General features: G+C 35.8%; 1 protein-coding gene across 2 annotated transcripts in view; it reads left to right on the top strand.

The window, feature by feature from the left end:
- ttn.2 (titin, tandem duplicate 2) overlaps window positions 1-15,865 on the top strand; it is a 413,561-nt gene that overhangs the window by 227,875 nt on the left and 169,821 nt on the right. For both annotated transcript variants that reach the window (XM_070875791.1, XM_070875789.1), the window contains 9 exons: window positions 288-368; window positions 2,037-2,120; window positions 3,050-3,133; window positions 4,294-4,377; window positions 5,733-5,813; window positions 6,240-6,314; window positions 6,767-6,850; window positions 9,858-9,929; window positions 11,422-11,508. In XM_070875791.1, the coding sequence (XP_070731892.1) occupies window positions 288-368; window positions 2,037-2,120; window positions 3,050-3,133; window positions 4,294-4,377; window positions 5,733-5,813; window positions 6,240-6,314; window positions 6,767-6,850; window positions 9,858-9,929; window positions 11,422-11,508 (732 nt within the window). The remainder of the gene's footprint in view (window positions 1-287; window positions 369-2,036; window positions 2,121-3,049; window positions 3,134-4,293; window positions 4,378-5,732; window positions 5,814-6,239; window positions 6,315-6,766; window positions 6,851-9,857; window positions 9,930-11,421; window positions 11,509-15,865) is intronic.

The following is a 15,865-nucleotide window of genomic DNA, read 5'->3' as shown; positions in this document are numbered from 1 at the left end:
AGGCGTTGAACATTTTAAAAGTTACTTTGGCAAATTAATATTCTATTAATTCATAGAGATGCTTGTTATTGGCCACTGAGCAAATAAATAGTGACAGTAAAGTATCTTCATACATAATTGTCCTTTTTGATTAATGTCTGTGTGTTCCCATAAGATAAATATCATTTTCAGTTAGTATTGTTGTGACGTGTGTTTCATGTAATGTTAACTCATTATTTAAATATCTTCAATAAAGTACATTTTCTTGGATTGACTTAATCTTAAAACAATGTTCATTAAAATACTAGCGATTCCTCAGAAGCCAGAAATACCAGAAGACATTAAGCCAGTTGCTATTTCAAGAAAAAAGGACATCATCGCAACAAAAGGTACAAATGCAAACATAAACATTGCATATAATCCTAATTCTACATTTTATGGCTGTCTTGTTATACTATTATATGAAATTATTGTTTGTTTGTCATGTCTTCTCCTTTACCAAAGCCAACACCTTTATTTTGGCTAATTCTCATTAAATTACTGGAGGTTGTCTTGCCTTTTACTTGTGAATTTGTTTTCATGGTCTTCATGTAAATCATACCTACACTATTCTTGTGGTGCGAGTTTTTCATGTGTAATTTGCGTTCTCAAATTTCATTTATGAATTTGTGTTCTGTTACATTTAACATTGGCCCAGAATTTGCAGTTGTAATGGGGGAAAAACTGTCAGTGTTCACCGTCATTACAGCTGTGAATCTGACAGCAACTTCTGGAGTTTGCACATGCATAGGTAAATGTGGAAATCCAGAAATTACTGTCAGTCATTCCCCCTAGCCAGCTATCAATCAAAATCACTGAACTGATGAGAACTTGAACTTTTATGCTGGAATTTTGCTCTTATCACCTCCAAAAAGTTAAGCCTTGTTGAATGAGGTGTAACTGGGTTTTGATGGCATACTCAGTCATAATTACTGCTGAACACTGTTCTGGCCCTGAAAAACTAATTTTATATTTGTGGAATGTCAACGTTTCCATCGTGATAAAAAAATTCCATTTTTTTTTTTAAATTTCAAGTTTGTTTATGATATTTCAGCTTCTACCTTCATCCCATGTGTATGTCCCTCAGTCTTTTTTTCAATATCTGTAAAATTATTAAAAAGTGAAGGAAAATGAGTGCATTTTACTTCCCAGTTTGCTGCCTGTGAGAATTCTTCAAGATGATTGGCTGCTTAGCCAGCTTGGATCACATATTATTGGACGCTGGAGATCCGCTAGACTTGGTGTAAAATTCACAGTAACATCAGTAGATGTGAAATAGATGTCACAGAGATTGCTAGATTTTTGTGGTCAGCTTTTTTTGTGGTCAGCGGCGAGCACCATCACTTCATCGCTGACTGCAAAATCCTTGCCATTTTAGTTTATCTGTGCTGTTTGTACTGTCATAAGAGAAGGTTTAACATGTAGTAAAATAATTATGTACTCATTTTTAAAATTGAGAATATATGTCAAATGCCAAATTCTATACTGCAAGATATCATCATGGCTGAAGAGAGTAGCCAATAATATGCAGATGTATTATTTTTATTGATATTACAGAAATAAATAGTTGAATAACATAATATAGATTAATTACTAATATTTGATCTTAACCATTTGATTTGAATGTATATTACTAATATTCAATTAGCTATACAATTTCTCTAGAAATAATCAGTTTTAAAAAATATGATTTGGAAAAAGTATGAATAAAATAATTTATTAACAAACAGAACAGCATCTTAATTGTGAGGATGGTAGATGTTATTTTTGGTATTTAGAGTATAAAAAAACTACTGATGCAGAAAGATCCATATTATCGACCATTGCTTCAGTTACAGTGGATTATGGATATACTTTTGAATACAATAGTTATGTTATTCTTAGAATAGGGATTATTATATTGTGTTAGATTTGTCAGTCCTGTGTGTTTCATGTTGTATTTTCTTTTAAAAATCTCTTCAAAATTATGCATACCATCTTCAGTAAATCTAATTCTTAAACAATAATGTTCTTTAAAGTCTTGGAGATTCCTAAGAAGCCAGTTGTTGCTGAAGCTCAACCAGTCACTATACTAAAAAAAGAAGAGGTCATCACAGTAACAGGTATACGAAATACATGGAAATATTATTCATATATAGCACTGATTCTTTTCTACTTTTCATTGTCTTCTTGTAAATCATACTAGTATTAGTTATTCATGTATCATTTGGCTTCTCAAATATTCATTCATGAATTTGTGTTGTTCTGTAAAATTGTAGATTATGTTTTAAGTCTGTGCTGTCTGTGCTGCCATGAGGAGGTTTAGCTTATATAAAAAGAATTATTCATTTCTGAAATTGCGATATGTAGGTTAAGTGTCAAATTATATAATGCAGGACATCATCATGGTTGAGGGAGTTGTGATGAGATAAATCAAAAATAGTGATTATGTGAATCCAAGCTTGGGTTTAACCCCTGTAAATTGTAGGAGTGAAGACTGAGTAAAGACTATTTACATAATACAAATTAAATATGAATTTAGACTTGGGGACATTCAGTTTATACAAATATAAAATAAGCAATTTAATTATGAAATGACTAAGAAAGAAAGACCTTGTATTTATATAGTACCTTCCACTCCCTCGTGCAATCGCAGCCAGTGAATTACTTTTGAAGTGTAGTCACTTGTAATGTAGGCAAATGTGGCAGCTAACTTACACACAGCAAAGTCCCACAAACAACAAGGTGGTAAATGATCAGTTAATCTTTTTTGTTGTTGGTCGAGGGATAAATATTGTCCTCGACACTGGGAAAAATCCCCTGCTGTTTTTCGAATACTGCCATGTGATCTTTTACACCCTCCTGAGAGGGCAGATAAAGCCTAGCAATACTATTATTTTTATTATTAGTTGACTTGGATATTTTATTGAATGTAATTTAGTCTTGTGTTTGTTCTGTTTGTCATATGTGCGTCATGTTATTCTGAATTATTAAATATTTTGATTGTGTTTTTTAAATGAATCTTATCTTAAAACAATGACATCTTTTAAAGTGCCAGAAATGACTAAGAAGCCAGTTGCTGAAGAATTTAAACCAATTACTGTTCTGAGAAAAGAAGAGGTCATTACAATGAAAGGTACAAAAATGAAAGGAAGACTTTCATATAAACTTTATCCAACGTAGTACGTTATCATGTGAAAAATATCTACTTTTTATGATGGCCTTTTAAATCATAATCAGAACCCTGCTTCTTTAAGTGCTAGAAGCCTTCTCCATGTGTATCTGCTAATGCATGCTGTTCTGTTGCACTGTGGTGTTATTGTTTTATATCTGGGTGCATTGTTTGTGCTGTCATGGGGGACATGCAAGGCAAATTAATTAACATTTTTCACATCAGTATTTTATATTTTCATTGAGATGAACAGTTGAAGTTTTATTAGCTAATAATATTTAATTGAATACCAAGAAGCTAGAAATAATTATATTTTGACAAATCATTATATGCTGACAAAATTATTATATTTGTAAAAGTGAAATGGAAATAACAACTAGAAGAAAGATAATTTATTTATAAAAATGTTAAGGGATATATTATTAAATCTGCAGCCATTCTGATGAACTCCCACTGTAAGTAGAACAGGCCAAAAGTAAGCTGGGTCCTGACCTAGAAGTAAACTACCAGAGGATGGCCTTGTGGGGACAGAGCTTCTGCCCACCTGTTACAAGGTCATAGTCATAAGGAGACAAAGCTGGGAGGGGAAATTTGGTGTATAATCAGCACAAGAATGTCTGGTGGGACCAGGACACAGGCATACTGTCTGACCCAATGGTGGATATGGGATCGTAGCCTATACTTGAAAATGGTACCACCAATTTTTTGTTTTTAATTTTTAAAGTGACCACCTATGGAAAGGGTCCATAAGAGGGGCTAGTTAAAATATCCTTCCAGGATGTAGGCCCAATATCGTAATACTTGACTTTATAGCGAACATTTTAGATGCAGCCCTATTGGCATGCATGCCCACCATTTACCAGCAAATTAGAGAAATTCCCCCAATTTGATAGGTTCTGTAACAGTGACAGATGTTCTCGCTGGGTGTTACCCCTATATAAGAACTGGGATCACTGATCCATGGATTTTCGGGTTCTATGTCTTTATAAAATGGAATGCTATTTTATGTCAGTTGATATTGTTATGTGTTTCATGTGTCTTGGTTTTGCTTGTTTTAAATAGTTTCAAAAATCCTTAGATTTTCTTGAATGAATTGCATCTTAAAATAATTATATTCTTCAAAGTGAATCAAGTTTATAAGAAGACTATTGCTGAAGAATTCCAACAAGATGTTGTTCAAAGAAGAGAGGTAGTTGCTCCAGTAAAAGGTACAAAATATACTCAGGATTTCTTACAAGCCTTCATACAATATTATGAAAGTAATTTCTACTTTTCATGGCCATCTTTCAAATCATCCAAAGTTTTATGTTTTTTCTTATTATTCAAAAGTAATTTATCTTGGGCATATGTATACATATTTATCATCAATGTGTGCTGTTCTGTTTAACTGTTATGTCAAAGAATGTATTTTACATCTGTTTGTATTGTATGTACTGTTATAACAGTAGCTCTAACTTTAAGGAAAAGTTTTTTATTTTTATTCAATACTATCAATTAAATGTATTTTTGAGTATTTGAGTTTCTGCTGAAGTTAATATGATCTCGTGAATTACAATACCACCAGGGATATATCATTCTTTTTTAAAGAAATCTGAAATTACCTGCTAATTTGGATCATTGTATTTGTGAAACAAAAGAAAATGCTTTATGGCAAAACAATATAATTCTTTACTTTTATAAGTTAACAATGAATAAAGGTTCTTTGGGCTGGAAATTCATCAACCTTCAGCCGCGTTTTTCGGTGGTATTTCATCGTTTTGGGCGGAAAACAGTACGACGGGAAATTGATTGAAGTCTTCCGCCGGCAGTTTTAAAATACCACTGGGGAGTGGACCGCCAGTGTGCAAGACTGGAAAAAGCGCTTCCGCCCAAGTTTGGTCACAGCAGTGACCCGTAGATAGGGTAAAAAAAAATGCCGAGGAAAACCTGTCGGTGCAGCCCTTGGAAACGGCGGGAGGTATGAAAACCTGCAGAAAAGGTAAGTTAAAGTTTATTTTTAAATTCTTTTGCAGCGATTCATTAGAAAAGGGTCTTGTGAATGTTTTACGATTTTTAATTTTTTGTTTTTTGGAAAAATATTTTTGTGTTTTCCCCCCTCCCTAGGCCCAACTCGCAGTGGTAATCGGCCTCGGACTAAAGTTGCCGAGGATCACAGTTTCTGCCGCGAATCCTCGTGCAACGCCAATTTTTCCCACCGGGCAGATTTTTTCCCATTTTTTCATGAATCATCCACCTCGAAATCATAGCGGAGTCATAGCATTTTTTTTGGGTGGCAAACCAGTGGTAGAAGTTTTTCATGAATTTCCAGCCCATTATCTTTCAATTATTGTGGCCAAGGTATTATTCTAGCAATACAAAATGATCCTCATACCTATTTGCTCCTCAAATGCCCAAAATGTAGTAATTAAAATGTAATGATGATGTTGTTTTACAAGAGAATTGTGACCTTGTATTAATGTTGTCTGTTGTGTATGTTTTGTTATCGTAATTTGTATAAATTTCTTCAGTATTATGTATATAATTGCTCAATAAATCTTATATTAAACAATGATATTCTTTAAAGTGCTAGAAGTGCCAAAGAAACCAGTTGCTGAACAAGTCCAACCAGTTAAAATTCCAAGAGAAAAGGTCACCCCTATGAAAGGTATATGAAAAAAAATCAGTACAAATATAATTTTTACATCTTTTCTTGTCACTATTGTGTGAACAATTTCTACTTTGAATGGTCACTTCTTCAATCCTATCAAGAATTTGCTAAAGTGAAAATCAAGAGTAAAGTCTTTTTCTAGTAAAGAGAGTAAAAGTGTATGTTGTCAAATACATTTTTCTCAAGTATATTTCACCAATGCAGAAATATGCCATTATTACTAGATACTACTCTAATACTGAATTACGGAACATTACATTATTTTGATTTAACAATTGTCTTGTATTTGCAAGATGGAACATCATTATGTGTTAGTTTTGTGAATTACATGTCTTTTACGTGTCTGGATATGGTTAACTAGCTTCAGTGTTCTCTGAATCATCTTAAATGACCCTCATCTGAAATGAATAATGTTCTTTAAAGTACCAGAGGTCCCCAAGAAACCAATTGCTGAAGAACTAGTTACTGTTCCAGGGAAAGAAGTTGCACCAATTAAAGGTACAAAAGAACACAGAAGAATTTGCATACAAACCTTATTAAGAACTGTGGCATCATGTTCTTTACATCATTGTAAAAACAAATATTTTATTTTTTCATAAATCATGGTCAGATTTTACTTAGGGCGCTTCTTATTCCAGCACCATTTTCATTCTCTTATGTTTAGTCATTTTGTGAACTGTCCTGCTGCAATGTAATAGTTAACATAGCTTTTTCTTCAGAGTTGTGGGTACCACTCATGCCACTGTGTACAAAAATCATAATACCTGCTGGAATAGTTTCTATTTCCATTTAATAGTTATATTGTTACAATGTAAAATGTCATATTAATGTGTTAGTTTTGTCTGTCATGTCATCTTGAGTTTAAATAGCTTTATGGTTTTGTAGATCTTCTTTAAATAATCTCATTCTAAAATAATATCATCCTAAAATGATAATAATGTTCTTTAAAGTGCCAGAGCCTCCAAGAGAGCCTGTTATTGAAGGAGAGAAACCAGTTGCTATTCCAGGAAAAGTGGAGGTTCCTCCAAAAAAAGGTATAAAATAAAGGGAAAGATTTCAGCCAAACTCCATTCTTATGTAGTATAATGTTCTGGTCATTCCAATGTAATATTATCTACCTTTTGTGGTCATCACATTAATTTAACTAAAACTTTACTTTGGACACAATTAAACAAGTTAAATTGTCCTTTCATTGTTATTGTTGTGCACTTCTATTTTGTGTTGTGAGGTGTTGATTGATGTGTTGTATCTCCTTGTATCATATATTAACTGTAAATTTCATATTTTGTTCTTCGGAGAATATAGCCAATAACTTGGAATTGGATCTTGAAAATGTGAATTTGAGCAGACATTAGTAACTGAATACAAATCCACTACAGAAATGATGGGAATGTATTATTTTACCAGTGTATTCAGAATAGTGCAGAGATTCTTCTTAATTTTTTCTTTGGCAAAATAGCAAAGGATATTTTCAAATTATTCTAGCATTGCAAAAAATAGTACGTTGTCTCAATGACAAAATATTTTTATACGAGCTTACCTTGATAACTATAAATGTGTTTGTAAGTTATTGTTTTCTGCCCGTATTCTTCGTGATGAAACAATTTATGAATGATACCAGAAATCTCAACCACACCTCCTCAGTCATCAACAGTCCCACACTCCTTACCTTTCCTCTATCACTGACCATCACATCATCCTCTTTCTGACAACACAATAATAAAAACTACCAGAAAATGCAGATTCTAATCCAATTTTATAAATTCAATCATGACATCATGTATACAAAAATAAACGAATCACTCTCATGCATTCCCTTAGTGCTTGTGTTCTGTGTGTCTTTGCCTCTCCTAGTGCTCCTACAAGGTAGTTCCACAGTGGCTGCAGAATGGGTGATGAAAGGCTGCTTAGCTCCAATTGAGGAGACTGCAGATGGCCTCAGAGGGTGAAGTCAAGCAGTTCTGGGCCTAGAAGGCCTGGCTTCAGACTGCACCATTGTGGCCTGGGCAGTAGCAGGCTGGGTTGACTGGCTGAGAGGCAAAAAACAAGGGCACAGGGGGAGTGGCAGGGGTGGGATCAGGAATGCTGTTCTCTTGAGAGAGAACAGCAGGTTCATGCCTCATGGAGCCACTACCACTCTCCTGGGGTGGCTCCTTAGCAATCCTACTGATCTGTAGGAGAACAAATTAATGGACTGCTGTGATGCCCAAGAAGCCCCTTTTAACAGTAGCATCCAGAGCCATTATTGCAGCAGTCTGAGCTTCCACTGCAGCACTCATATCTTTGATGGAAACTGCCTGTGCAGCAATGGAAGCTGTGATATCAGCCATCAGACACTGCATCATGATGGGTTCCACAGGTGTGCCGATATGGTGACCACCCATTCCATGTCCAAGGTCTGAGCAAAGCTCTGTGCCAGTTTGGTGCTGGATGCCTAATACTCCTATACATTGAGCACAGGCTTTCTGGCAGGCTTTCCAGTGCACCAAGCATTCAGGTATGTACGCCCATCAGCCATCTTCTGTAGCCTGGCCCATTGAAGTCCTCATCTGACTCCTCTACAGCAGAACTAGTGTGTGACCTCGCCCTCTGGTGAGCAGGCACCTGTGCTATCCTTTCCCCCCATCCTGGCTCCTGCACACTTGTGCCCGGTGTCTCACCACGTGCAGATTCCTCCTCTATCCTAGCCTCTAAAATACATGCAGTGCCTGACTCTAAGGTGGTGGCTACAAGTGTGAAATCGATTGATGGAGTCTCTTCATCTTCATTGTCTTCGTCCTCGTGAGTATCTGAAATGAAAAAAAGAGACAAGGATTGGGTTGTGGAGAGTGGAGAGGACAAAGTTAGAAATCTGTGCTTACACCATCTGCAGCTTGTGAGTCAGAAGTGATTGTGGGATGAGGGAGAAGTGAGATGAGAGAAGGAGCATTAGGTATACAGATACCTCATTGGAGATCCCCCTAGCCCTGCCAGTGGTCATGTCCTAAGTGATGCCCTTTGCCATGGTGGCCAGCACTGTCTCCTGGAGCAACACTTCTGACATTGACTTCTGCCATTATTTATTTTCAGTGCCTCCTGAGCATGTCAGCTGTGGCTCAGTGGGTAGCACGCTCACCTCTGAGTCAGAAGGTTGTGGGTTCAAGTCCCACTCCAGGGATTGAGCTCATAAATCTAGGCTGACACTCCAGTGCAGTGCCCTGTCTGCCCTCTCAGGTGGACGTAAAAGATCCCATAACACTATTTCGAAGATGAGTAAGGGAGTTCTCACTGATGTCCTACCAATATTTATCCCTCAATCAACATAGCAAAAACAGTTTATCTGGTCATTATCACATTGCTGTTTGTGGGAGTTGTTGTGCATAAATTGTCTGCCGCGTTTCCCATTTTACAACAATGAATACACGCCAAAAGTACTTCATTGGCTGTAAAGTGCTTTGATACGTCTGGTGGTCATGAAAGGAGCTATATAAATGCAAATCTTTCTTTCTTTCTTTCTCCTGACCATTCCCCACCCCCTGCGGGAGGATGTTTCTCCTTCTTTCCACCTCTTCCACCAACACCAAGACCTCCAATGCATTGTCTGAAATCCTTGGTGCTCGCTCTCTCACATGTTCAACCATTGCTCAAAGTATCACAGCCCAGATTGACTTTTGAAAAAATTCCTACTACTTCTTGGAGCCACAATTCACCTCCTTTTTACGAGGTGCGGGCTATCTTTAAGTCATGCTAGCCACTCATGATATCAGGGCCCCTGCTAATGTATGTAGCCAATGGACAGCGTGGTTAGCGCTGGCTGCACACCGCAATCATTTAAAAGAGGAAGCAGCACCAATTTAACTTACTGCCTGGAAAACAATGACCAGGTGAAGGTTAATTGCGTACCATGATCCCCTCGCCCATTTGATTTCTCCCCCAGTGTGTTTACTTGAGAAAAGAAAATGTTACCGTGTCAAGTATGTTTGTGTTATTTTAACTTGTTACTTAGGTATCTTAATGATATAATCATTGTATTTAATCTTAAAACTATAATGTTTCTTAAAGTGCCAGAAGTTCCTAAGATGCCAGTTCCTGAACCATTGAAGCCAAAAAAAGAGGCAGTTACTCCAGCAAAAGGTACATTTTCTTTTCATTTTTTGAGATGCTGGAAATACTTGCATGAAGCAAATACCTTGTTGTTGTTTAAATATTAATATTCTGTTACTTTTTTTTCATGCTTTAATATATTTATAAGTATTGTTATTGTTGCTACAAACTCAAGTGGGTAATCGAGGGCCTAACCGTAAGGCTCCAGGGAGGGAAATAAAAGTCAGGGTTGTTTCATTGGCTGCTTGAAGGCTTTGTTGACAGTGGAGGACTTAAAAATCACTGAGATCGACCATCATTGGCAATGACCAGGGGCCAATATTTATGTCTTTACTAATTTTAGTGAAATAAGTAGGTATATGTAAAAAGTGGTGTGATGTCAGTAGAAAACACAAATGGATTATTCTTAGCACTGCTTTGAGGATTCATAATTCAACCAAAATGGATTGACAAGTGTTATCAATAAATAATGCTGATTTCTTTAAGCAACCCTGTGCTTTTGTTAGCAGGTTGTAAGTTAAAATGAAAAGTGGGGAGTGGGCCTTTCTTCTGTTTAAAAAAAAAAAGGAAAATTAGCTCCAGGTCTCAACACTGGTTCCCAACACCAAACAGCAGCTCATAACAAGCTGTGACAGACCCAGTACTCCCACTTAGTTAATGGAAAACTTGCAGGGTGCACACTCACATCTCCAGTCATAACTTTGCAAGCTTTGCTAGTCCAGCAAAACCCTTTCTTTATCCCACTCTGTCATACAATGTAGTGAATTAACCTAAAATGTCAAAATAATGAGAAGCAATAGTACTCATTTATTAGGTCATGATGTAACAATGTAGTAGAATAATGATCGTCCTATTATAATCTATGAAGGGTCATATTGTGACATGTGGTAGATAGCTTCTTATACTATCTCTGGGTGTGGTCTATTTCTATGTTGTGAAGCTGGTAGCAAAGAAATGGATGAACACTCACGACTTACTTCACATTATTCCCCAGTATTGAAAATGTGTGCTAAAAGTTGTTAATTGCAATTAAATCCATTGTTAAGTGAACCTGCAACAGTGCTGCGTTTCAGAATGACTGCAGTTTCATTTGACAATAGATTTTAATGCACATAATGAACTTATTTAATTGTTTCCAGAGGAGCAGGAACATTCCCAGGGACTTAGTGCAGCAAAAGAAAATACCTGCTGCATGCTATTATTGCATATATTAGTATATTACTATAACATTAATGTTATTGCTATGACACACTAGACTGGTTTAACAACATTTTAACAACAGAGTGGGGTAAATGTGGAATGTGATTGTAGTAGAAGAGCTTGTGAAGTGTTCATTCTTGACAATAAAACTTAATGTTAATATTTACTTCTTTAATGTTCTCTTATTTGTATGTATAAACATTTTCATCTGTTTGGTATATTAACTGTGTTATGAATGTGTCCAATGTGAGTTTCATTTTTGTTAAATATTGTGCAATGTTCTTTTGTAATTTTAGTTTAAAAATAATATATTTTTTTAAAGTGCCAGAGATTTCTAAGAAGCCAGTTGCTGAAGAAGCTAAACCAGTAACTGTTATAAGAACAGTTGAGAAGCCTGCACCAGAAGAAGGTAAAACAAACAAAAAAAATCACAGTGGAGCAAAATTCAACTTTATATATCCGTCCAATTTCACTTTTCCTATTGTGTCCCTACCAAAGTTAAATTTCACCCAAATGTTTTATATAAACATTTCTCAGAAGAAATATTACTTTACTCTTAGAACTCTTTTATTTTTACTTTTTGTGCTTTTCTGTAACATTCTTTGTATGATTTTCTTTTGTAATATAAGTGTCCATTGGTTTGTTATGTCTTCCGATTGTGATTGTCCTTTTTGTTACTTTTGAAAGTGGTGTTTGTTCTTGTCATGTTTCCTCTTATGCAAAGAATTGTTCACTTTGTCGATCTCAAAACATGCACATAGAACTTATACTATAATTATCAATTAAATAGAAAATATAATAAATAATGCAAAACATTTATTATATGGAAGCTTGGAATAAATGTAGAATCCCTACATTTAATTAAATTATAATGATTTTATTCTTTCTTTTCTTTTTTATGATTTTAAAGATAATTTGGTGCTCATTAAGAGGAGGGATTTTTGTGTTGTGGAATTTTCAAGCACCCATAATTAGCATCAAGTACTTCTCCGTCTCAAAATTAAACTAACACAATCTTCTATACCAGTGTGATTTTTTTAATTTCTCACAATAACTATTTTGTAACCGCTGTGTGAGATTACCAATTTAGTATCATTCAGTGGAATTCTGCACTGTGTGCCCATGCTTCCCAGGAACTGGGTTAAGACTACCCAACTTCGTTTGATGTAGAATCTTTGCAGAAACAGCAGTTTTCCATTCACTCAGTCTGGTCTCAATTTGAATCTAGGTTCCAGAGATGAAAGGAAAAGTCTAATTAAATATGTCATTCAACCCTCCAACTTTTCTTGTTAGATTTTTTAAAATTATACTTAACTGTAAAACACACCTTTTCTTAGCTAGTTTAAACTTCTTCAAAGTAAAAAATCTTTGTGAGTTTAAGTACTTATAATATTCCCTCAAATCTTCCAATTTGTATATAGAAGTCAGCTTGTTTTTAGCTGGTAGAAAACAATACATTTTATGTATATTTGTTTATTCCATCATCTGTGTTTTATGTGACTGTACTTTTGTTGGCTTCATCTTTCTGAATACTCAATTTGTCAATTTGTCTTCAAAATAATACATTTTGAAATGCTTGAAGTTGACAAGAGGGCGAAGCCTGCACCCATCACTGTTTCAAGAACAGTCTTACTCACTTCAGAAAAAGATAAAAAAGGTACAAAATTGTGGTACTTTGAAGAAAATGTGCTAATGTGAACACTCTTTTCTCTACTGAACACTAGCAGTGCTCTGCTGGTTCATCAGCATTCTTGTTTAATGGTGGTGTCTTTTGTGTAGTCTTACTTTGTGTAGTCTTACTTTGTGTAGTCTTACTTTGTGTAGTCTTAAAATGTTTGATATGTTTTACCCTTATCACAAACTATATAATAGCTACTATGAGAATTTTTTTTGGGGGGAAGTGATTTTTTTATATATTAATGCCTTTGTCTAAACCATGGAATACAGGAATGTATTTGAATATTTGTTTACTGAAGGCCCAAGAAAAAAGTATTTATCAAGAGTGTAATTATCCTGTAGTCAACTATATCTATTGATATTTTAAGAGAACATGCATAACTGTAAACATAACTAGACATCACAGCATTAATATCTCATCACTTTGAAGAAGTTTATATCATGATGACAACACATTATGCTGTGAATATTTGTCTGACGTTGCAGTTATCCTGTAGCTACAGATCTCAGACTAATAGCACAGCATTCAGTACCTTGTTTATACTGCCTGACTATGAATATCAGCCTAGAGATAGCTTTGCACATGGATGCTCACACGTAAGCTGCTCTCCTCGACAGTGTAAATGTTAAATGCATTCTGAATATTGACCGCACTTATGCGATTGCCCACTCCCCCAATTACACCAGATTATATATAAGTACAGTAATGACAGAATAGAGAGTCGATTTTAACTTCTAGGGTGGAGCAGAGCAATTCTGCTCCTCCAAAAGAAACATTTCCACTTGCCTTAGAGGACCACTTTGTCTTCCTGACAGCTGCTAACACACCTTCAACTGATGGAAAAGCTTACCTGCTCAGGATCGAGTTAAAATCCAATCAGGTTCCAATTAATGAAATGCATAAGTTTATGAGGCTGCTGCCTGCAACCAATGGGTGCCTCAGCCACCATACTGAAGTAAGCAATTACAAATTGCGGAACATGGCCGTATGGCTGTACACCTCGTTTTAAAGGAGCCCCCGCCCTGTTCCTGCCAGGCAGGGTGGATTAACACTCCCCCCTAATATAAATGAAAATATACAATTTCACTTCAATTTTAAAACTATGCATGAAGACCTTTTTGGAATTCAGGATTGGTAGAGAAGCACCTTAGTAAAAAAAATGCAAAGTTGAAGTGTTATATTTGTTATTAATCTCTCCTTTACAAAAATACCAACAAATAAATATTTGATGGATATCCTGTTTATTTATTATTCTAGTGTGATTTATAAAAAGCATTATTTGATCATTTTTGTAGCATCCTTCAGAAATGTAATTATATTTATTTGCATAGTTCACAAAATAAATGAATAACCATATTATATTGCTTTCTTTCAACAACATATTTTGTCATACATTATTGCAGCAGTGCAATAAACTATATGATTTTTAAATATAATATTTCAAAAGGATGCTTTTCAGATGCTGAATAGTTCATTTATTCCTTTGCGTTATCAATTTTTAGTTAACCTTTGTTGAGATTTTCTTTCAAATGCTTCATACAACCATTTTAAATGCAATACATCATCATATCATAACTCACTTATGGGATCTTAAAGACAGCTGAAAAATAGCAGTATTATATATATTGTGATAATTGTATATTGTATGTCTTTCTTTTGGTGTTACCTATTGTCCTATTATGGAAAGTATGGATTGAAATTTAAATCATGTTCTTTAAACTGGTTGAAAATGACTAGACTATATCTGAAAAGGTTGCACCTGGACAACAGCTTGCACCACCTAAAAAAGTAATTTGACATATTCCCATGTGGATACTATTAACCGATATCTTGGGGGAAATGTTAACCTCCTCTTCTGGCAGAAACTGGCCGAGGGGCAGTTAGAATAAGGGCAGCGATTTACCCCTGGAATGCCATTGCCTATCCATGTGGTTGGATTTTAACCTGCTGTTCTCAGCAGGTGAGTGGGATACCTGCCAGAAGACACTGGAATCTGTCTTTAAACAAGCAGATCACGCCTCAATGCAGAAGTGCTACTCTAGGCCTTCTCAAAAAAACCTTGGGTGTCCCCTGCCTCGGGCTTTGTCCCAACTGGGATGCCCTCCCCACTCTCCCTCCCACTCTCCCCACCCCACCCCCACCACCCGCCTCCCCCACCCCCCCGCCCCCTCACCCCGATCAAACTTCCCAAGTGCTGGGGACTGTCCCCACCTGCACCTTCCTGCCACATGAAATCCCACCTGTGCCCGCCAGTCAGGCAGCGGGTTCAGCTTGGAGGTTAACTAGCTACATGTAAATGAGGCCCAGCAGTGAAAATTGTTGGCTGGTTTCATTTTGTTTAACTGTATTCACTTGTATTATGTTAAACATACATTTGTTTTAACTGTCAATACAGTTTATCATTAATATTCTATTTTAGTAACTTCTGTGTGGTCTAAAACTATATTATTGTTAAAGTCCCTGAGGTTATGAAAAGGCATGTGTATGAAGAAGTTACAGAAGTCACTTATGAAGAAAGAGAAAAAGTTTCTTCTCTTAAAGGTAGATTAAGAAACCTTACATTTGTGGACTATTCTTTCAATACTTTTAGTGTTACCAGTGCCATGCTGGTTCTTCTACCTGACTTTATCTTTTATACTTGTAGTATTGTATTTTATGTCTTTGCCTGTCTGTTATTATGTTTTTGTACTGTTGTGTTTCAAAGAATATGTTGATACATTGTAAGTGTATGTACTACACACATTACATGAACTTAAATATTTAGTTTTGAGCCACAACATACATTTGTAAAGCAGCTTTAAGGTATGAAATGTCTCAAGGCACGTCTCAAAGAGGATTAAAAGAAAATAGGCACTGAACCAGAAGGGAAGGAATAGGAATGAGTGAACAAAAGGTTGGTTGGAAAGGTGGGTTTTGTGGAAATTTTGATAGGAAGAGATGGAGTTTGAGAGGTTTATGGAGGGAATTCCAGAAAGTAGGATCTAGGCAGTTGAAGGTTCTGCTGGTGGGCCAAAGGGAGGAACAGATAGAAAACAGGCTGTCAGAAAAATAGAGTGCTTAGGTGGGGAGAATATAGGGCTGAAGGGGA

This window comes from Pristiophorus japonicus, chromosome 3 (assembly GCF_044704955.1).
Source record: "Pristiophorus japonicus isolate sPriJap1 chromosome 3, sPriJap1.hap1, whole genome shotgun sequence".
NCBI classification, from domain to species: domain Eukaryota; kingdom Metazoa; phylum Chordata; class Chondrichthyes; family Pristiophoridae; genus Pristiophorus; species Pristiophorus japonicus.
Note: the sequence above shows the minus strand (reverse complement) of the source record. Positions and strands in the feature narration are given on the sequence as shown.